Source organism: Caloenas nicobarica, chromosome 10, assembly GCF_036013445.1.
Source record: "Caloenas nicobarica isolate bCalNic1 chromosome 10, bCalNic1.hap1, whole genome shotgun sequence".
Lineage (NCBI taxonomy): Eukaryota > Metazoa > Chordata > Aves > Columbiformes > Columbidae > Caloenas > Caloenas nicobarica.
Genome location: NC_088254.1, coordinates 19,837,669 through 19,860,641, shown reverse-complemented (window position 1 = coordinate 19,860,641; position 22,973 = coordinate 19,837,669). Strand labels below are relative to the sequence as shown.

The 22,973-nt window shown below is 38.0% G+C and overlaps 1 protein-coding gene across 2 annotated transcripts in view; it reads right to left on the bottom strand.

Moving 5' to 3' along the window:
• LRRC28 (leucine rich repeat containing 28) overlaps positions 1 to 22,632 on the bottom strand; it is a 53,961-nt gene extending 31,329 nt beyond the window's left edge. The window contains exons 1-5 of one of the 2 annotated variants that reach the window (XM_065641629.1): positions 22,548 to 22,632; positions 19,648 to 19,876; positions 15,453 to 15,493; positions 12,770 to 12,807; positions 11,876 to 12,013 (exon numbers count right to left, since the gene is read on the bottom strand). In XM_065641629.1, the coding sequence (XP_065497701.1) occupies positions 11,876 to 12,013; positions 12,770 to 12,807; positions 15,453 to 15,493; positions 19,648 to 19,815 (385 nt within the window). In that variant the 5' untranslated portion in view covers positions 19,816 to 19,876; positions 22,548 to 22,632. Of the gene's footprint in view, positions 1 to 3,975; positions 4,091 to 11,875; positions 12,014 to 12,769; positions 12,808 to 15,452; positions 15,494 to 19,647; positions 19,877 to 22,547 lie in introns of those variants that run through there. The other variant, XM_065641630.1, reaches the window with a different exon arrangement.
• Positions 22,633 to 22,973: the final 341 nt, after the last annotated feature.

Here is a 22,973-nt window from a genome sequence, read left to right as displayed (position 1 = left end):
TCAGCATACATCCAACTCTCCATCCCAGAGGTTTAGAGGTTTCGGCTCAGCCCCATCAATTACGCATCTGACTTCACCCATGTGAACAGCTATCGGCAAATGTTTATGAGAGAGGCGCTGAGCTTCTTAAAACTCCTTTATGTTCCGTTTCACTTTTGGGTAACAGTTCTAAAAGAAAGACTTTTACAAGTATTTTAAAGAGCATCTGTTCCAAAGTTTCAGAAGTGAACTTCATATATATCACATGTATCTTGAGCCAGGTAACGAGTAAAGTCAGATCTTTACTATCAGAATCCTCACCAGAATTCAGTGCCGACACATGAGTTACAAACCAACTTTTTCTGAAATTCCTTTACTTGGGAAGCTAGTCTGATATTAGGCACTATATGATCACTCAAGTTCAGGTTAATTTCTCGGAATATGTTAACTCTCAATAATAAATGACAATTTTTGTAAGCACAGACACTCAAAGGGAAGAAACGTACTAGAAGTGCCATATTCTTCCTCTCACGAAGTAAAGACAGGCTACTACATGCATTGCGCAAGAAGGAGAATCCGCCTCGTGACAGCCCCAAGGTACGTTGCTCAGAACGTGACTCTTGCCAGCCATAACATGGAAAAACCCTTGTATCAAATTCCAAAGAAAAGGCTTTGCTGCGCTCCCAGGAGAGGATTCAGCATGCTGAGGGAAGAAGTTCCAAAAGGAGGGGAATGATACCTTTAAAAATGTTACAGTAGCTTTTATTTCAGTGTAGTTTTTTTCTTAAGTAAGAATAAAGTTGGAAAACCCTAAAGATTCCTTTTTGGGTTAGATTTTTTTAAAGCACAAAAGCAAACAAAAATCCCCCGCCCCCCCAACATCTCACCATAGATCCAAGCATTCTGTCGTAATAAACACAACAGTTTACATTCATTTTCAACAGTACTGGAGACAGTTGTACAGCAGATCAGCCAGACAAGCAACGAAGCTTCACACCTTCCCCATCACAAAGATTATCAGAGATGCCACCACGAATTTGGGGGAGCAGGAGATGATTTGCCAGAGCTATGAATTCAGTAAAGATCTATAGAGCTTCAGAGCCCATGCAGGTAACACAGAAAATTAAAGCAACCAGGAATGTTAGTGTTTATAGTCTTTATGGCTTTGCAGATATTTATATAACTAATACCTTCAAACACTCAGAGCAAGACTAAAACACAGAATTGCACACCTACAAAATTAAATTCCTGTTAGTCTGCTTTTCTACATTTTTGATTCAACTCCACAGGAATAAAATTGACCAAAACCAACCAAAGACCCTCCACTTCTCCTTCCTCTCCTCTGCTATGCAGTCAATAAACTCACATAAAACAACCACCACAAATGGAATAATTACTGAATTCAAACACAGCTGTGGCCACTTCCCGAATTATTTTTTTTCTGTGGTATATAACAGAGTCACAATGAGTCCCCTCTGTAAATCTCAAACCTACGTTTTAAAACAATCAAAACATAAAACCCAAATAATTCTATTTGACCTTCATTATTTAGGTCTGTATGCCAGGTCTAATCAGTTCTCACAAGCACATTCCACTTTTTAAAAAGAGACTGTAGAAATACATTTTTCAAACTAGAAGGAACAGAATGCATTGTTTTGATGCTACAGCCTGAAGCCCTTTATCTGAGTTTTATCAAAGTATACTCCATCACTGATCAAAGCAGCAATGACAACTTAATGTTCTTTAAAGTTATATATTGCTGCATAAACTTCCCACTTTTGTCTTGTGGCCTCCGGCTCAGCGTGTCATTGGGAGTCTATTCAAAGGTCAAGAGATTCTCTTGCAGGAGCCCTCTGTTCCCAAGTGGCAGCTCTAGTGATTGCAGGAGTGGAGATCAGAGTGGGGTAGATTCATGCCATCAGGGCTTTGTTCTCATATACCCTAGAAAATTCAGGTTGTCATTTCTTCTGTCAGATGTTTGAAAGACTATGTTACTGTATGAACTATTTGTACGTGGTAGCAGCATCTTCACACTGCCCTATTACCAATTTCATTATCATCTGAAGACCTCTTCTCACTCTAGTATTGAAATCAATATTTCATTTTCAATTCCTTTCCACTTAATATTTTACATATGCCATGTGACTGGCTGACTTTTTAAAGGAAAGTTTCAAAGCTACTTGGACATGCAAGACAATTTTTTTTTAATCTGTATTTTAACAATACAGATTTGAGAAATCTCAAATTGAGTTTACTAGAAAAATATTACGCAATTTTACGTTTAATGAAATGCGTTGAAATGAGTTGTACTTAAGACTACTTATTTAACAAAAAGGCATAAAAACAGGCAACATAACTTCCATGTTTCTACAGTTATATTTAAGATCTCCGACATCTCCATAAAGTTTTAAGTTTCTGAGGAATGCTTGTCGTGATTACTTAAAGCACTCTCAACATCTTCAAAATTCCTGTTCACCCCCCACAGACAAGAGGAAAACCCCTGGAGAAAAAAGGCTTACAGTGACTTGAGAAACCAAGAGCTGCCAAAGAGAAGTGTGAGCCAGGATTCAAGAGGCAGCACCAAATCTCTGAACAATAGAGAATCCGGTTAAATCCGCTCCCGTACTCTCAGGAATGCCGTGAATCGTCCAAGTATCTCAACATGAGAAGCAGCGCTCCAATTCCTTTATCTTGGCGCAACTCCTTTATCTCCTACCTAAAAGCCCTTGAGGAGGACGGCTACCGGGGGAAAGCCCATGGCCCAGAGCTCAGAAAACATACGTGTTCCTGCAAAGATTTTGATTTTCACAAGTGGAGCACTGCAAAGCCAGAAGCACAAAAGGCTTGAGAGCATCGCTACTAATAATGAGGTTGGCTCTTCCCTCCTCCATCCTGATTTCACCTACGCCTCGCCAGGTTTCTCACTGACTCCTTTTCAGAGGAGGAAAGGAACAGGAGGGAGAAATAGGTTTGGGGCTGGTGGGGCCAGATTCTGCAAGTTTGATGCACGACAACTTTCACATGGAGTAGCAGGGAACAAATAGCAACACCGGCCTATTCTCAGAAACCAGTTTCAATGCACTAAAAACATAGGTATCTGGGATTTCATTGCTTCAGAAAAAGAATAAAAGCTGGAAATAAAAAACTGGGCAACAGCAGGTCACAGGCAGCCTTGCACTGCCATATTCTTACCCTCTAAAATCATGTTCCTTCTACCAGGAATACAGTATCATAAAGAAGTATTTTAATGCTTGGAACTCACATGGTGCCATTCTGAGAGATATCTCTTTCCAGATGTGTGTTGCCACCGTAACTTTCAATAAGATTCTGTGGCCAGTAAGAATTATCACATAGAAAGGGAATCTCTACAGGTCAATCTCTGCCCAAATCATATGAAGAGATTTTTCAAATTAAAGCATCACCAAAACCAAAGAAAGGACCTAAGAAAAAGTGTGATTGATCAAAAAATCATTATCATCTTATTAAAATACATAAGAAAGAATAAAAAACCTGAAACCAGTAAATTGTTACAATTTTCAGAGACTTTTATATATTATAATGCTACTATTAAAAAACTCAAACAGTTGGTCATTAGGCTTTTGGTTCAGTAGAATTTTAGCCTTAATTTATTGCCATGAAATCTCAGTGCCAGTTTCAGTTTGTCCCTGATCACTTTTCTAGATATGTAATGACCACAGAGGTTAAGATCTATGTTTTATAAAGTTGCAGGTACTTGGAAATACGATGCACTGAGCCATATCATAATTTCTAACTAAAAACATGCTCATTAAAATAGCTTAATTTCCAAATACTTTTTCCAGTGATCGAGCTACATTAGAATAGCAAATTTTACAACAGAATTTTCTAGTCCAATAAGCCTAGTACACAAAGCAATATTTGAATACGTAATTTAAAAGTTACAATGAAAGACATTGATGGCTTCTTCCAAGTGTTTCCTATTAGTTTTCAGATTAATGAATTACAACACATACGTACTTAGCACATGCATTTTTGAGAACCTGCTGTGCAACACCATGAGGAATCCCACAGGCCATTGTTGAAAGAGATAGTTTGGTTGGGTTTTTTTGGTTTCTTAACGTCATTTCTGCTACAGTTACAGGCAATATTTCAGTTCCAGTATGCTCAATGGAAGTCTATCGGAAGAAGTGTGGGAATAAAAGCATATGTTAGAACAACTTTCTAAGCTTAAAACATTCTCTAGAATTTCTATATGTTTATACTACTGTTTTTGCTACCAGCATCCAGTGACATGACAAACCTTCCATGGTATACTAAAAAATGTTGTACGATACTGACAAGGAGGCTTTTAAAAGCCCCTTAGCAGGGGGGAACTGGAAAAAAATAACCATAAGAAGGGGCAAGCAGACAAATAGAGAATATCGAGCAGCTCTGTATACACAGATGACTCATTCTGATTCACTATACAGGTGAGGGTATACAGGAAAATCTTCTGTTAATGAAAATTTCCAGGAATTTAATAGAATTTTTTTTACTGTTTGTCTTCACTTCCCTCCTCATAAACTTGAAGTACTGGTAGTTCTCCTGAGAATTTAACCCAAACCAAATGTTCGAGCAAGGCAGACTCTTCTAGAATCTCACAGAACCAACATCCTTTAATTAAATAGGTCCCACTCTGGACACGCATGGAAGCCAACCTGTCAGGAACAGCAGCACATGGACAACAAGTCACCCTGTGCTTTGCTCACCTCTATTTAGGTCACAAAGCCCAAGGACAGTCAGTAACCATCCATGTTGCTGTTTTGTTCCTAACTCTGAAGAGACGACTCTCTGCTATAATTTCCTAAGAGAAATTTTTCTTATAAAATGTTTCAGTCCTTACAGGCTGGCAGGACAGGCCTGTATTGGAGTTTATACGAGATCAAAACATGAAAATCTTTTCCTCCTAGAAATCCAAAGAATGTCTTGAAGATAATATCAGGTATTTTTATTGTTCTTCTACTTTAACACAGCATGATTACTGAACCTGACTAATCCTGATTTGAAAAAAACAATAAAGTAATAGGCAAGTGTGGGTAAGTTTTGCATCGATTTAGGTTAAAAAAAAAAAATCATTGTTGAACATAAGAGCTAATGTAAACCTCAGTATGCTGACTCTTGCTTTTATATAGTAAACTGAATCTAAAAATTCATTATTAAACAGAGCATATATTTTACAGATGTGTGCAAAGAAAAACTTATTTTTAATAATTAGGCATCAACCTACTTGAAGGAAAACAACATATTACGATAATAATTAAAAGAGATTTTTATTTAGAAGTCCATGCTCCTTTAAATAGTCACATACTTACCGAGTGCAAAGCTCATGTAACTTAATCTATGTTTTCCTCAAATCCCCACAAGTCCATTTACTTAAAAACACCACACTCCTGGATGGGTGCCTGGCGTACCAAACCTGTCCCGTAGTGCATATTTTTATACATGTTACTAAATTAGGAAAGCAGAGTGGACTAAGGTTATGCCAACTCTGAAAAAAAGAGCAGAGTCTGCATCAGTTTGTGCCTTTGCTTTTAAAGTCACAATCACTATTAACAAAATCAAGTATTAAGTATCAAAGCAATCTCCCCTAATCAGAGACAGTAATAAAAGCAGAAGAGAAATACAAGGGGGGGGAAGAAAGCACCAAATTTATTCCCTAACATTTTGAAGGCTCTAAATCAAAATATGGAAAACTAGTTTAAAAAAAAATGAATTAGGACTACATAGTTTAATGCCAGGGTCTAGAATAAGAATAGAGTTATTGGCATGCTGTACCCATGATCAGTGGAAATCTACTGTGCAAAGGAGGTAAGGAAGAAGTTGGTTTTATATGCCTTTAATTAAGATTTACTGAAACACCTTATACTGAGCTCTATTCAGAATTACTAGGTTGAGTATTCAAGGAGTCTTTACCAGTGAAATACTGGTATGAATAGTAAATACATATATTGTACTTTTCAGCAACTTTTAAAAAGTGAGAGAAATTAATATGGAGTTTTCATGTCTCAAAGTTTCTCTTGCCCCCTATTAACAAAGCATATTCCTAGGCAAAACAGACTTAGCAATAATTAATTAACATTCCGACGGTTACTTTATAAATAGACGAAGCAGTAATGAAGAATTACAGTTTCATTTATAATTTTAATAATGACTGAAGCCTTTTTGTCATTACCACTGAAGTCACCTATACAAGAGAAAATGATCTCGAATTTATCTGTAATTTACAATTTTCAAAATTCATCTTCATGAACCCTTCCAGCTTTCTGGAAGCGTAAGTTGTTTCAGTTACAAAAACTCACTGATCTTACTGCTATTAATTTCCTATTAACTTAGAGGGTTATTAATTATGGAGCGATAATTACTAATTTCCTAATAACGGGTGGAAAGATTCAATCCTCCCCAACATTAAATATGAGCAACCTCAAAAAGGTGTGGTCTTAACAAATGGAATGGGAACACCCAAGTTCTATTTCTGGCTAACACTGACTCCTGCTGTGGCCTGGAGCAAATCACTTCTGTTAAAAACACCTTTTTCCATTCTGTAAAATGAGGATAACACTCCCTTATCGGCTTCACAGGATCTTTCTCAAACGCTTTGAAGATGAAGTTTTACAAGCCTACAAATGTATTTTAATGAGGCTTAAACTGACTATATTTCTAAAACAATTTGCCTTAAAAAGGAAAAGGATTTGAAGAAAAATGAAATGAAGAGTATATTTGCTATTAACCTCCCCATAATATTACTGCAGTTTGCTCTTCAAAAATTCTAAAGGCAGATGAATAAATTTTCCTTCGGATTCTACCGAAATGAGGCAAAATGGCACCCAGTGGGTGCAATATGCAGTAGCCTCCACAACACAGAAATGACAATTTGACATGGAAGCCACACATTTCCTCATATAGGGAAGAAAGGGCATTTGCTAAACCTGCCTTTGACTCTTGCAGAGATTTGCGCCCCCCTCAGCAGCTGCTGGTGCTCCCCAGTCACCCCCACTTGCATTTTACAGAAATATCATCAGACAGTTTACATCAAGGATGGTATTATTTTTTTTTTCCTGATCAATGCACTCAACTCTTAGTTTTTTAAGTTCCCTCACAACAAAGGCAAAGCAAAACTTGGTCTAGCCCATGTAAAGACAACTGCCGATGTATATTTTTTTTACCTTCTTGAAGAGAACTTGGCCAAAAGATGGGCTGGGATCATAAACCATACCCTATTTTTTGTTTAATTACTTAAGCTTTTGCTCTTGACTTGGCAAAACATTAAGCTTTTCATTTTAGTAAATCTATAATTAACTCCACCGTGTGCTGAGTAAACATAACCTCATTTTTAATTAAATCTTAGAACAAGATGCTACAACTTGCCATTTCTGAGGAGAAGTATTTCTCAAGTAATGTGCAATAAAAAAATCTAATCCTGGTCAAATATGAAACTTAAGTTCAACTTGGAGTATAACCCACCATCTTTTAAGCCATCTGTTGTCCAAACATGCATTCACTAAGTACAAGACCAAAATGCAAACCTGAAGAGCCGTCAATTCACAGCAAAAGTTTCCAAGGCTAAAGTAAAATCAAATCTAAACTGTAACACAGTAAAACAGAGAGAGAACCTTGGCTTTGGGACTCCTGAAGAATAATTTTTCCAGCGCATCTCACTGGATTTTTTTTTTTTGGCAAATGACGCAATCATTCTTACACAAAAGTAGAAAATAAATAGAATTTCTCAAGAATGGAGTTGAAATATCATATGCATTATGAACATGAGAAACAAAGGGGAACTTTCTAATTGGTCATTCATAAGTGAGAAGATTCAGAAAATTTACTGCTGACAGCACATTCATACAGGACTAGCTTTACAATTCTAAATTAAGGTGAGACATAAATTCCCTGAATAAAGAGAAATCTCTAAAAAAATAATGTTACACTACTATGAAAATAAAATGTCAACTCTAAGTCAAGCTTATATATGAACTAATGTAGTATGAAACGATAACCATCTTCTGTTTGTGCTGCAACTCTAAGATTTTTGCAAAAAAAAATCTCTGGCGTTACGTATTTCCAAATGGCGCTCAATAATTTAGATTATTTAAGTGCTACAGTTAAATAGTAGAAAGCTTCACTAAAACTTTACTTCATGTTCAAGAATTAAATGTACCAGAGCCAAATAAACCAATAAATTGTTAAAGACAGAAGTTACAAGATTCACAGTTTGCAGAACCAAAAAAAAAAAGCGTGCGTTTTAATGAAAAAAAGCGCTCTAGAGAACCTTATATTAAATCTCCTCTTCTTACTTATCTGCAACTCTTTTAATCAGCCCTCCTCTCAAAGACAGAGTCTCTCAGTTAGTGATTCTGATTACCACAGAATCTAGTTACTGATGATTCTGCATTAGGCAGAAGCTGGTCCGCTTATTAACCTTATCTAAAATACACTCAAAATACGACTTCAAGAGAATTTCACAGCGCATTTTCTTCCAGCCATTTTATATTCTATTTTTTAACATGCTTATTCCGGACAACCTTTTCTCTTTGCTTCTCATCAAGTTTAGCCTAGTCACCTTACGACAATTCTCACAACAATTTAATGATGCATGACAGACGTTCCTTCGCTTCAGTGCTAGTGCACAATTAAACAAGGTGCCTTGAGGCCAAAACACACGATCTTATCCATGGGTGACACCGATTTGGTAGCGTTTGCTAAGCACAAAGGTAGGATTATCATTTACACTCTGAGAGTGGCACAGCACAGAAAGTGCTTTCTAATCCCCAAGGAACACGATTTCCATGCTTCACCTAATGCCCTTTCCCTCTCATCAGTCCCGTATTGCCTGACTTCTTCAGGAAACTAAGGTTCATGTATTCATGCTGTGTGTATTTGCATCATGCTTCCCCATCTCCTCCCTCAAAGTAACTTTTGAAAGCTAGTTGGACAATCATGACCAAGCCTGAGAAGAAAGGTTTTCATTATTAAATTTTCACAAGTTTTATGTAAACAGGTACCTAGAGACTAAAATCTTGTCCACCACACTGAAGAGAAACCGCAGCAGAGGCTCAACCTTTATTAGAGTCTGAAGGATGTCTGCAATCAGACTGAAGACATACATCTTTATGCACACTATGTCAATTGTTTTAAAATTAGCTTTATGCTAGATTTCTATAAGGCAAATCTTAAATACTAAAAAAGAACAGTAAGAGCACAACTGTGGAACAAAAATATTAAAACCAGATAATGACTCAACACATGCTATTAACTGCATTGCTTCTTTCAGTTCTTAATCACAATTAAGGAAGACACAACAGAGAATCATTCTTAAAATGCAAAATGGAATAGAAAAGTGTGGGTGTTCGCTTAACAGCAAACATTTACCATCCAACTGTTCCGCAGTTGTAAAGAACAGACATTTCAGCAATTGATTAAGGATATTACCAAGAGTATCCTCCTAGATATCCGTGTAGTTTCAACAAAACCTGAGGGTACTTGTAACACCAGACCCTGGGAAGGGAGAGACGAGGAATGACAGGGGAATAACTCCAAAGTAGCTTTTGATGTGGTGACATCACGATGCCGCAAGCTGGCCTGTCTGGTTACACAACGAACACTTGTCAGCCTTTCCTAACGGGACCCTCTGCTGCGATAAAGAGTTCACGGCCATTTGTGTGATACCTGCAGGACTAAGTCTGGAAGAAAATGATGGTCCCAAGTTTTGAAAAGCTACTTCCATAAATGACCATCGCCTATACCTGAAAGCTATTTTTTACTGCAGAGCTTTACATTCTGCACAAGCTCCACTAGTAGAAGCTAAATTTTATCTTAAATGGCTACTTACTATAAATTAAGAGCTGTCTTTCCCTAACTACGCGTTGCAATGCAGTATCTGCTGTAAAGAAAGCAGTTAACACACAGTGAAATGATGTACTGCAGTGAAATCACATTTATTATCTTGGCTAGCTTTCCTGATAGAATACTATTTAACACTATCATGAAGATTCATACTACCAATATAATTAAGGATAAAACAATTCATCAAAATTTACTATTTTGCTCTGCTTTTTCAATTGTTGAACATAGATGTTATTTTCAAACTCAAAGATTTTGTTATAAAGTCATCTTTGAAAGCTTCACAACTTTACAAAGAAAACTACAAAAATAAGCTTGGAAGGCCTCTTTCGGAAGTGTTCTGTTTAGGAAACACTTAACGCAGTAGATTAACTCTCCAGTGTAAGTGAAAGATTAATCTCGCTTGGACTGATAACACTCAAGCTGTATGACATCCAGTCATGTTGATAGTGACAGCATCCGAACAGACAGGATTAGTTCTGATCGCAGAAATGGCATATGTATAAACTGATGGGACACTACCAGCAAAACCAGAACGACCAGACACCACTGGCTTCTCCGATACAAAAGTTGGCAACAATAGTATTATTCTAAGCATGCAAAATTTTCATGCACAGAAAACTAAACACACTTCAGGGCAATGCTCAGTACCAAATTTTGTAAACTTCAGGAGAAATTAAACGCAGCGTGCCCATGCAGCTGATACCAGTTCCTAATCAAATGTGGTAGACTTGAAATCAACCCTTCAGTAATGTAAATTATCCTTTTGAAAGTCTTTTTTGGAACCTTTTTAAGTTAATGTGTGAAGTTTTGCAGAAAATGTGTCACTTTTTCTTTGAACAAGTCTTTCTTTCATGGTACAGCACCATAAGGTAAATTATCTTTGAGGAACATAAAGCACACTCAAGTCGCTCCTTTCTTTTGAATGTAGGACATCTGAAAATTGATGGAAATTTTATTGGCCTTGGGTCATAAAGTTTAACAGGTTTATCAAATTTCATTCCAGAGCATTTACATAGTCATATAAATTTTTTTCTGTTTAATCATAATCATACTTTCACTTATTCTTATTAAGCTTATTATGCCTAGAAAAGTACCAAGGAAAGAACAGCTGGATTTCTGTACCCAAAACTTGAAGGAGCAATTACAATATACTTCTCGAGCATAAGCAATGTCAACTTCCAGCACATGAAGGTCACATTCAGAAGTTAGTTAAAATTAGAGCAAAAAGCTAATCCTGTTAGATTAAGTTAGACCAGTTTTTTTGAAGTGCTTGCCTTAGATTTTTATCATCTCTGCAGATCCTAAGATGCAAATATGCCATAGAAAGATTAAAAAATAAAAACAAAAAAAATTAAAAATCACCATCATCTTACCTGGAAAGATACAAGGCCGATGAAAGAAGAATAATCAGTTATGTCCGCTTATCAAAGTATTTAGAAGAAAAAAAAATTCAAAATCTGCCTATGGCCAACTTTTGCTTTGTGTCACATTTACTTTGAATAAATTTTGCTTTCTTATTATAAACTGGCAAGACAAACATTTGTTATTTACTGTCATAGTGAGGTAGAACTGCCATAGGCAAACCTACTAGACATGTGTCTTTTTTGAAAATACAAGAACGGGGCTGCTGGGCAAAAAGAAAGAAAGGAAGGACTGGAATCCTTTATATTCTGGAAAACTGGAAGAAGCATCATTTTATCATAACGACAGTTGTCACTGGCATTTTGTGTCTTCTCAAGGAAGTTCAATATTTTCTTGAGACAATAGCCAAGACTGTTAAATAGATACATTTTTTTCCCCCGCTTTGGAAGCATTTTTCAGGACTTTTCTTTACCTTAAGTACATACAATGTGGCTTTTGTCTGACTACAGAGTATATTTAGTACAATACATACAATGACAACCCCTGTGTAGTCTTTAAACTAAAGTTGTACCATGCTTCAACTCTAAGATACGACTAAACCTAGAGCAGATCACTATGCAAACCAAGTTCGAATGGAATTTGTCATCGCTGTAATCCCTCCCACATTTGTACTTACCTGCAGGTAAATATTTCAGCTGGTTGTTAGCCAAGCGAAGATGACGTAAAGATCTCAGGCGGCCAATCTCTGGACACACAATTTCGAGGGCATTATCACTTAGGTCCAGAAACTGCAGTTTAACGAGGGAGCCAATGGCTTGTGAGAGAGCAGATTAAAACGTGAATGTGACCCAACAGCAATGTTAAAATCTTAATAGGACTATGAGAGGATAAAAAAACCAAAGCACCTAACACCTATGTCTGAGCAGATTTTGATGTATTAAAGCCGGTCTCACAACTGAATGACAGTTTGTGGAAACACTTATCTAACAACGAGTACGGCTGGCAGTGAGACAGGGAGGAAAAAAAAAAAGATGATGTACAGAATACTCCCAATTCTAGATTCTCCTTAGATGATTCTGCTCTGAAATCACTTTTTCCATTCCTTTACTTTGAGCCTAACCAATTTATATACTCAGAAAGAGTTTAAAATACTTTCCTGAAGTTGGGCACATAACTATACAATTAAGGCAAGGAAGGGAAACTAGTACAAGTTCTTGATACTTCAGGTTTCAAATGTGTCATGATCTAAACCCGCAGAGCATTCTGTGTGCTAACCAGCTGAAAGCAGAAGACACTCTGGATATTTGTTTCTGTAGATTAGTGCTGTTCAGCCTTTTCACTTGCTGCAATTAGAACTGAAGCAAACAGCATTTAGGTGCATTTGAGAACTCATTAAAAGAATTTAACATAGCATAAACAAGGATATTATTGACTAAGAGTTACACTGGTATATTTTGCATGAAAATCTTTAATGTTTTATGAGAAAATAAAGAAAAATAGGCCTCTTCAAAGAAGAAAAATGAATATTTTATGATTCCTGCCACTTATTGTGAGCTGGTAGATTACTTACCTTCAGGTACAACAACTATGTTATTTGAATGAAGGTACCTGGGGGGAGGAGAAAAAAAAAGGAGAGGACACCACCTGTTACCCTCAAGGACTTCTGCTACATAATCAGTTTCCAAAATATCCAATTTCAGACTGAAAGAGCACCCTCAAAGCCATTCCTCTCTATAACCACAAAAGCTGTGGAAACTGTATAAACTGGCAATGAATAGGTACTTAAGTTTCACTTAGACTGTTAAATGATTAGCATAAAAATAAAAGAGAATGACATACAATTACTTAAAATAAAACATTCACAATTACAATAATGATGGGCTTCAGTTTTGAGAGTCATAAGAGAAAAACACAAAGGAATATGAATAAAGCAGATTGAATAACCAGAATGAACCATATTTGATTTATCACGTTATTCCACACTAAATGCTGGGCAAGGCAAAAATAAAAAAAAAAGCCTACACCCACACAAGTTATACAATTACCAACATTTTCCCCTGCATATAAACGCATAATACCTTTACTGACTGAAGAAACAAGCACATGATCTACCCACTGCGAGTGGATTTTTCAATCCTATGGTACATTTTTCAAAAGAAAAACCCAGTCTTGCACATGGTCATTTCGGTTGGTACGGAAGGCGGCCAGATCTCTCACTAAGAATATTCAGCACCCTCTGCTGGGGCACTTCCAGTTCTACAAGTAACTTTAAAACTATTCTTAGATTTTACACGTTAGTTTTCAAGCAACATTGCTTAAATTACTAAACTGGTCTTGTAGAAAGTAACAATAACAAAATTTTTAAATATTGATATCTAATTGTAAAGGTATACTGCATACCCAATGTCCAATCGCCTAGGCACACATGGAAATTATTTGCACAGCATATTTTTTTCCATTCTATTCAAACAGCATTTCCAAAAGTAGGAGTCTGTCTTTTTGGTGAGATAGAGGCAGAACAAAAAAGACACATGAATGTTTCAATGCATGGAGCATCTGAGCCTTCTCTTTCTCTTTTTCAACCAATTACAAACATTTAAAGTTTATTAAAAATGTAACAAATGTAAGGATAGCAGATAGTTTGTAGAAATCCTTATATATATACACCTCAGGATGAAAATTATCCTACTCATTTCAGCTGCAGCTCCTGAAAATACTTGTGAACTATTTCATTCAAGCTAGAAAAAAAAAATGTATAAAGAACTACACCTAATATCCCAGTATGAGGGGCACAATATATAAAGAAACACAGACAACAGTGAAGTTTTTAAAAATATATCGTGAAATTGCTAAGGATGTAACTTTCAGGAAACAGAAAATCAGTTAAGTTTGTCTTTTAAAATTTAAAGCTACTGTAACCAATTATTCTTCAAATAAATCTTGATTTTGTGGTCTCCTCTCAGACAACAAAACATCTCTTATTGTCTAATCAGGAATTGACTTGTACTATTAGAGCTACACAAACCACAGGCCCACTGCAGTTCTCTCTAGACCACCAGAATGTGTGGGGTAATGGTGGTTCAACTAAGCTTGCTGAACCTCAAATAATTAGGTTTGACTCCTAAAATTCAGTGTTTGTGAGAGATTATTTTAAGCTGAAACTTATACAGGTTTTCCTGAAGGCACCATCAGATAACAGGGAGATTTCCTGATGCCCCATGGCAAATCATTAAATACTAGGTATATCAAATACAAAAATATTTATTTTACTGCTTCAGAGCATAAACATACTCTCAAGACTCAGGCATGATGAGACAAAACTGTCTCTTAAGCAAGTCAGAGACTGCAGTGACCTACAAACCAGCTCAATTATACTGTGGTCGCGTGTACCAGAAAGGTGTGGTTTCAAGGGCCAAATTAAGATGACAAGATCAGACAGTTGAATGCATTAGACTGCTCAGATATACACCTCCACCTCTTTGGAGCTTTCCATTAAATAAACGGAATCTATGGTTCATCACTTACTCAACTGAAAGGCAGGTTGTCCCTTTTAACCCTCCCGCTGCCAATACTGCCATACAAGGAAACCATAAACTTACAAGGAGAAAAAGAGGAGGGAAGAAGACATTGACTCAGGGGCTTACACCTTAATCACTAAAATATTACAGTTCATGTGACATCCATTCTTTGGACAAGATTGGAGAAACTACTCTGCCTACAGCAATCATGATTAAATAGGTACTACCCTTACTTGATCATTCGTGTTCTTACTTGACAATTTGTGACTTGATTCGAAAAAAAACCATTATTACTACAACCGGTAAGGCTGAGATCACAATAGCCCTAGTAGCTGGGGTGGAAATGAGCAACTAGAAAGGTGCTGGAGGCAGCAACCTGTTACTCTGGCTCTGCCACAACCATCAGACCATTGCGTTTGCAGGTTCTGGTACTTATCAGGCTGACAACAGTCTACGCAGGAGTTAGGGGGCAAGTATTTTTTCCTTTAGCAGTGTAGACATTTGTATAACAGTTCTTGTTATGCAATAAACAAGAAATTACAAAAAAAAGTCATATGGGACTGAATACATCTGGATATACCTCCTTAAAAAAAAAAAAAGACCCTTTTTTGCCCTCCAAGTAAACTCTTCACACTTAAAGATGTAGGTTATGTGCAAGCAATACATTCTAGAATTATTTCAAGATAAGATGGATCAGCATAATAAAAATATATTAGAAGTCCTACACAAACTCACAATTCCACGAGGTTTGGAAGCTTCTGTGCAAGGTTTTCTGGCTGAAAAAGAGTTAGAGATTTTTTAGGTTTCAAACCAAAAAACAGACACACACATATCGTGTACCCAAGTCATTTTAATAACCACACTAAAACATGTCAGCAGCTAGTCACAGAAAAAATGGCAACAAGGAGCTTGTATACAACACCCTATTTCCACATCCCCCTACATTCTCTGTCAGTGCAATCTGGGATATATCAAAGGTGACCAATTCACTACTGATACAGAATTACAGCCTAGAAGTGACATTACCATGTCCTCAACCAAATGGTAGTCAGACTTCTGAGGCTGAAAAGACAGATAACCAAAACCTTAGTTTTGAAAAGATTTAATTGAGTTAGTTGAAGCTAAGAGACTGCTAAGAGGCTGCAGTCTTTACAGACTTAAAGCAGAACAAGAACTATACAAGATGTCTAACCATAATATATTTTATTTCATAATGATGCTAAATTGGGAAATGACCTACAAACTTCGTGAAGCTTAATCGATTACTACTAAGCCAGAAATGCTGAATCTGTCAAACTAGACTTCCATATTTACATATTAACATGCATAGCATTTTCTAACTGCTACCTGATTCCTAGCTGCAATTGTTTCTTGATGGCATTTATGACCATGAACATATATCATAAAATCAGCTTCACAAGCTTCAGATGACATGTTGGTAACCATACTCAAAGTTATTCAAGGTTAAGATGGTTTTATTGCTTAAGAAACCTACTTTAAACATAGATAAGTTTTATTGAAAAAAGTTTTTACAATACACATATATGCAGAGACAAATGAATTTTAAAAGCAGCTTGGTCACATGGCGAACTCCCTGGTAAAAAAAAAACCAGCAATTTTCACTGTAATGTAAGTTTAGAGTATATTATAATCTAAAATACTTAACTTTGTACTTATAAACCTATTATGACGGCATATGCTAACCTGAAAAAGTAAAGGCATAATATTCTTATGTAGCAAACATGCCACATCATAGATCCCAGTGCAAAAAACAGTTTTAACTATGGAGCAGCAAACGATGGCTCAATAAATGAATCCCTTGACGTCAAGACCCAAGAACCAGGCTATAACTAATCAATTGTTGCCACCTACTGGAAGGTTTGCTGCAGTACATTTATCTTCTCTGCACAGAATTTTACTTGGTCAAAGATAAAAGCTTAAGCTGGGAAATATGCAAAGGCTGCAACATGCAATATTCAAGCTTTAATTTAAAAAACGGAGAGGGTATGTGAAAAAACAAATTAATGGTCATCCTAGACACTTTATTAGAATAGGAATACTAATCCAAATCACAAACTATTTTCACATGATACATGAAGGTTATGATCTTATTCTTGCTTTGCTGCATATTTTAAGAGAGCTAAACTCAAGAGAGAGACAATTTTACAGTTTAGCAAGTCTATAATAGAAATTCTGTTTATCCTCTTGAGTACCACAAAACCAATGGATCTGATCCAAAGTTGCTCAATAGAACATCCTACAATGAAATTAAGGTTAAAAAACCCCAAACCATAAATGATCCATCAATTGAGAGGTAAGACTAATTCTGGTCTCTACTGGTAACATGACAAGAAACAATGACGATAAATGAATCACCGATTCTGTCACCAGTTTAATGAACCTTGCCTCACACTCATACCCACTGGACAGTTTTCGAAAAGTGAACCTGCTGTGTCTGAACAGGACAGCATTGCATATTCTGAGTTTGTAAATCAAGAACAATTGGTTTTTGGTATGGCTAGATCACGCTTCTGACAGTGCAAACTCCCATTTCCTTTTAATAGATAGGGAGATAGGATTACTGCAAGGCTAACCTTCTATTACTCAAACATTAATGAGGAGTAGTTGGAAAACTTGATGCTGGGATCCAGATGCGCTATACAGCTTCTTGATCCATTCATTATGTCTTAGCCCTCTATCAATTCCATCTTGCCAACGAAGACAAAAACAAAATCATTCTTAAGCAAGGTATATGTAAATTGTGTCAGCATAACTATTCCAGACATTTTCATAGGAGCCACCTGTCGAGGATGCCACCTGTCGAGGATTACAGTCATTTTAGAAGAGCAAAGAACAAAAGCTGATTTAGTCAATATTTTTCAGAACTCTGAAGGAATTAAATGGTGGGAGGAAAGTACCACCTGACTTTAAAGAAATATGGTGCAGGTGTAGCTTTGATGATTGCTAATAATCCATATGCAATTTAAAGTATTTATTGGTGAGCTAATGCTCATAATCTTGCATAGAAGCAAAGAAGCACAAGGCTGAAAGAGACATTAAAATTATTCTTCTCACGCAGGACCACCCCTCAAAGAAATTGGCACATTTTCTCTTTCAAAAAGTCTCAGTAGATGGAATACACCTTCCTTCAATAACTTATTTGTTTTCAACTATTCTCAGATGAGATTCCCCCACCTCCTGCCACAACCTAACTTACTTTATACTCCTTTACTGAGAGTATAACTTGTCCTACCAGCAGTGGACATTAAAAAAAAAATTACTATGAAAATACTGCTTTGCAAAAATAGTGATGATTTCTGCTCTCCTCCATTCCTCCTATTTTAATTTTTCCTCTCCAACTTCTCTTTTTTGCAAGCGGAATTAACCTAAATCCCTCAACCTTCTCTCATAGGGCTTGTTCTCTAAAAATCCCTTGTTGCTGCTTTCTAGGTTCTTTTCCAATTTTCATAGGTTGTTCTTAAATATGAAACCCCAAACTCAATCTTTGCTCCGGCTTATGCTTTACAATATCCATAGTTATTGAGAGGAAAATGGAACTAAACTGTTACTTGAGAAACTGGTTTTTATTTCTATTTTATAATTGCTTTGAGAAGAACAAAGCTAGGGTCTAACATATACATGCAGAAAAGTGATATGCAAAACTTTCATTATTGTTTCATCTTTTGAGCAGTGCAAACTTCATGAACCTTGTACCACTAAATAATCACTGAACTTTACAAAGTGTCAAAGCAGAACTGCTTACAGTCTTTGGTTATTTTTGCAAGTAGCTTTAATTTGTAACCATGAATCCTATCCTGCCATTAAATCAACAAGCAAAGGACTTGCACAAAACAAAAAAAGGCCAAAATAATTCTCTACAGTACATGCAAACTTAAGTGACTCGTTCAGGATGAAGAAAAGGCATAAAATCATCAGAATCCTTTCAGCTTTTGGCCCATGAAGTGAAACCCTTATTGAGGAATTCTAATGTATCATTGTCAAAGCTTTAAATACAATTCCTTAAACTGGAGTACTCGACTTTTTCTAGGAAGCACTGGAAAAAAAAAAAAAAATGGTGAATTTTAAGTAGTCAGGCCCTCCAGCTCCTCTGCACTGACTATTATTTTACTTACCATATAATGGAAGAGCCCAAGGAAAAAAAAACCCACAACCAACAACAACAGAAAAACCCCACAACCCACCATACAAACCTGAATTAGTTGGAGACCTGAGCCTATTGACAGTGGCAAGTTTTGACTCTCTTTATAATGGGTATTACCAGCTCAGAACGTCTCATACAGTTATTTAACTACCCTACACCAAATTCTGTGGTCGCAACATTAATTCAGGGTGAGATTTCTGTAGTTAAGAGAAAAACAACAAAACAAAAAAAACCTCAACATAAAAACCCACAAGCCTGAAACTAACTGTTCTCCTGTCAAAGCAGTTCACAGACACAAGTTTTCACTGGCACCTTAATAGTAAGCTTCGAATTATACCCTGGGATTCACAAGGTCTTTAAAATAAGCAACACATCAAGGTAAAAGTTGTTTAGCTTAATGAAGGAATGTAGACTAGACTGCATTCTATCACCTAACAGTAGAAAGTCCTGACCACTGACATGAGCAAAATTTATAGCAGTTAAAAACAAACAGGAAACCTCACAGTAAAACACCCAGCAGATCTTCAAAGAGCTTCAAATGGATAACATAAAATGTCATAAACTTTCATTTATTATACTCTACATTAGCTATGCAAGTTCAAACACAATACAACCAAATACTCATATTTCACAATGGATGACATGATTCAGGATCAGATTTGCTATAAGATTATTATTATTTTTTAAAATTATGGGTTTTTTCTGTTCCAAAAATCAAAACTCCTAAACATACAGACAGTAAACTTTACAATAAAGAGGTTGTCGTACCAATGTGGTCAGGGAATTTCTTTTCATATAAAGTCTCTCCAAGTACTGCAGCCCCTCATCTTTCAGTAACTCCAAAGGAAAGTGATGGAGATTTCGGTAATTTAAGAACAAGTTCTTGTGCCTTTCCAGCTTTGCCTCAGAGATTGTTTTACATAGTTCTGATGCCATGACTAATCTTGTTCCAAGCACCACATCTAGTGCATTGCATCTTCTGAAAACATAGCCATTTCTAGGAGAAAAATGAGAGAAAAAACCCCCACAACGTTATCAAGGTGCATGTCATGCATTCTTTTGCAGAAAGTTAGTTATTACATATTATGTGATAATTCATCTGAACACACTTGTTCCAGTCAATACATAAAGTACCCAGAATATCCACATCATGTTAGAAGCAAGTCTTTTGACTATTTTCTGTATGAAGTTTTACCATGTTGTCTGACTGACAAGATCTTAAGGTATACATAATGATTTTTTTCAAATCTGTTTTCCATGGGCCTTTCAGGTATTTTGTCAAAGTTCCCATCACAAGGAAAAACAACAACAACAACAACAACAACAACAACAAAACAACAAAAACCAACCTCTAACTAACCATTATTGATGTCCTACATCTATTCTGTGAAGTGTGCTAAAAGAACAATCCACAGATAAGAAAAATGCACTATTAGAAGAATTCTTATCTTTGGATGACTGAAATGCTTTGTGTAGCTTTTAAGCCAGAATGACAAAATGCAATGAAAGTTTGTTAAGCTTTCCCACGGAAAACTACTGGAAGAATTCATCAGTTGGAAGAGATATTGGGGATGGACAGTCAGTGAGGCCTTTTAAAAATAATAAATATATGAGAAATCTGAAACACACAGCAAGGAAATTTATAAAGAGCTAGATGTGACAGATCTTCAGCTCTTTCTGGTTTTATTTTTAGTAAAGAGAACTAAATGTCAGGCTTTAACTGACAGTTTCAAAACCAGGCAACAAAAGTATGAAGACAAATTAAAAATTAACTCATATCTGAAACCAGACTTTAGCTTTTATCCATATATAACCAAAATTCTACTTATTATTATGTTGTCTAGATTTAGATACCAACAACAATGCTCCATCTTTTCAACTGTCTCAGAAGTCAGGAGAACATAATAAATGCAGACTACTTATTAACTTAAAGTTACCAGTTTGCTACAGACTAGCATATAAATTAATTTCCATTAACAAAAAGTGAAGAAGTGTAACTGCTTTCTACCAATAGCACTTCCTTTTTTAGTTCATTCCTTTACTGACGGAGAGATTTCTCATCATAACAGATATTGGAAGAGAATGTACTGAGTTAAGAACAGGAATCCTATCTGATTATACGGTAGTCATTGTAAACAAAACTCCTTACCAAGTTGAAAATTCACAACTGGACCATGCCTGTAAATCAAACTACTTTATCAGTTTCAGTAATTCTCTTGATTTGCAGATAAGCAGCTTTCACCAGTGATCTACGTCCTTCTGGGAGAATGCAGCATTTCTTTTCTTAGAGTCCTAGAAGCACTACTAATCACAACTTAGATATAATACCCTGCACACCTTTTCTAGTCTTGAGGTATCCCCAATTCAAGCCATGCTAAGATGGGTTGCGTAATCAAATGATTACCCTGTTGAGAATCCTATATAAGATTAGGAAGTATCACTGCAACTTTGGTTATACAGTATTTATATGAGAAGAACCATCGCTATAACAACTGCCTTCATTAGCTATCCTAAGGAGACAGGGTACACACACAGGGCTAGGGCCCTGGGCACTAGCAACACTTAAGCTCCCTCAGTTCAACACATAAAGGAAATTAAGCCACAACTCCAGACTCCAGATCTGTGATCAGCATTAAAATAACTCACGGAAAAGTATCAGAAATTTTAAGGTGCATAGTCCCAGAGTACTTGAAAACTAACTGCTACAATACAAGAAATAAGAAAGTTGATCTTTCCCTTGAATATTTTTTTAATGAAAAGCTGTGAAGTCACAAAACACACATAAACATTTAACAGCCTTCCAATTTGTTCGGAGACACTTTTCAGGTGTTCTGCACGTGTAGACTTCTCTTCAGAGCTGTGACTCCACATGCCAACTGGACCATGCTCAGCCATGGCACACATGAATACACAAATGTGCAAGTCCACAAATGCAAAGTCCAGCCATACTCGACTCTATTTTGGCTCTTACTTCTAAGGAAAACCCTCCCACTCCCCTTCCACCACCAGCCAAACTTTTTTTCTCTAAATGATCTGTTTTTCCAGAGACGAGACACACAGAGGGACACAATCCCAGTGTGCAAGGAAAGGGAAAAGGGAGGATGGGGACAGATATACCCAGTGATGATGGCCTTGTGAGGAGTCGGGTCATTCAGGGGAGAAACCCACCGACCCACAGAGGGTGAAGGCAGGAATGAGCCCACACTGAGCAGAGGCTCTGTGAGGTGGGCAAAGGCCTGACACCGGGAGCCTCAGAACCCCCAGAGCCCCGGCCGAGAGGGGCTGCTGGGGGGATGAGAAATTGGAGGAGCCGCGGGGCACAAGAGAACGAGTCTGTGAGGCGGGGCCGCCCCGCTCGGTGCTCCCTGGGAGAGGCCGGTCGGTCACGGGCGGGTGCGGGGGAACCGGCCTGTGTGTGCGGGCCCGCCACAGGCGGAGGCCTGTGGGGGCTGAGGAGGCGGCGGGAGGCCGCCCCCGCGCCTCAACTGCGGGCCGGAGAGCAGCGGGGAGCACAGGGCCTCAGTGCGGAGGGCTGCCGAACGCTCACAGCCCCTCGCGGAGAAGAAGCCGTGGCCGCGCGGTCCAGCGGGCAGACAGCAGGGGACAGTGCAGGGGAGGCAACGCCACACAGCCCCAGACCCCGATCCGCCCGGGGAAGGGTCACTCACCGGCGCCGCCGGAGCGCGGAGCTGCGATCGCCTTCGCTCGGCGGCGCCGCCGGCCCAAGCGCCCGGGGGCGGGGCGGCCGCAGCCGCGCGAGACCCGCGGCCGCCACGCGATTCTCGCGAGACACCGCCCGGCCTCGCGCCCCGCCCCGCCCCCTCACCACCCACGCCCCGCCTCTCACCCAATCACAAAGCAGTTCGGCGCCCACCATCCAATCACAAGTTAACTTCCCTCCCAGACGTGCGTCCCCTCATCTGTCAGCCAATGAGGGGGCGCCCCACCTCAGCGCCTCGCTCGCCGCCTGCCGTGGGCTGGGCCCGGGGTGGCGGTCTGGCCGCGGTGGGACCGGGGCGGTGGCCTCCAGCTGGGGGCCCGTCCTTGGGGCGACGTGCGGCCTCAGCGGGCCTTCCCAGGCCTTTACACAGGCC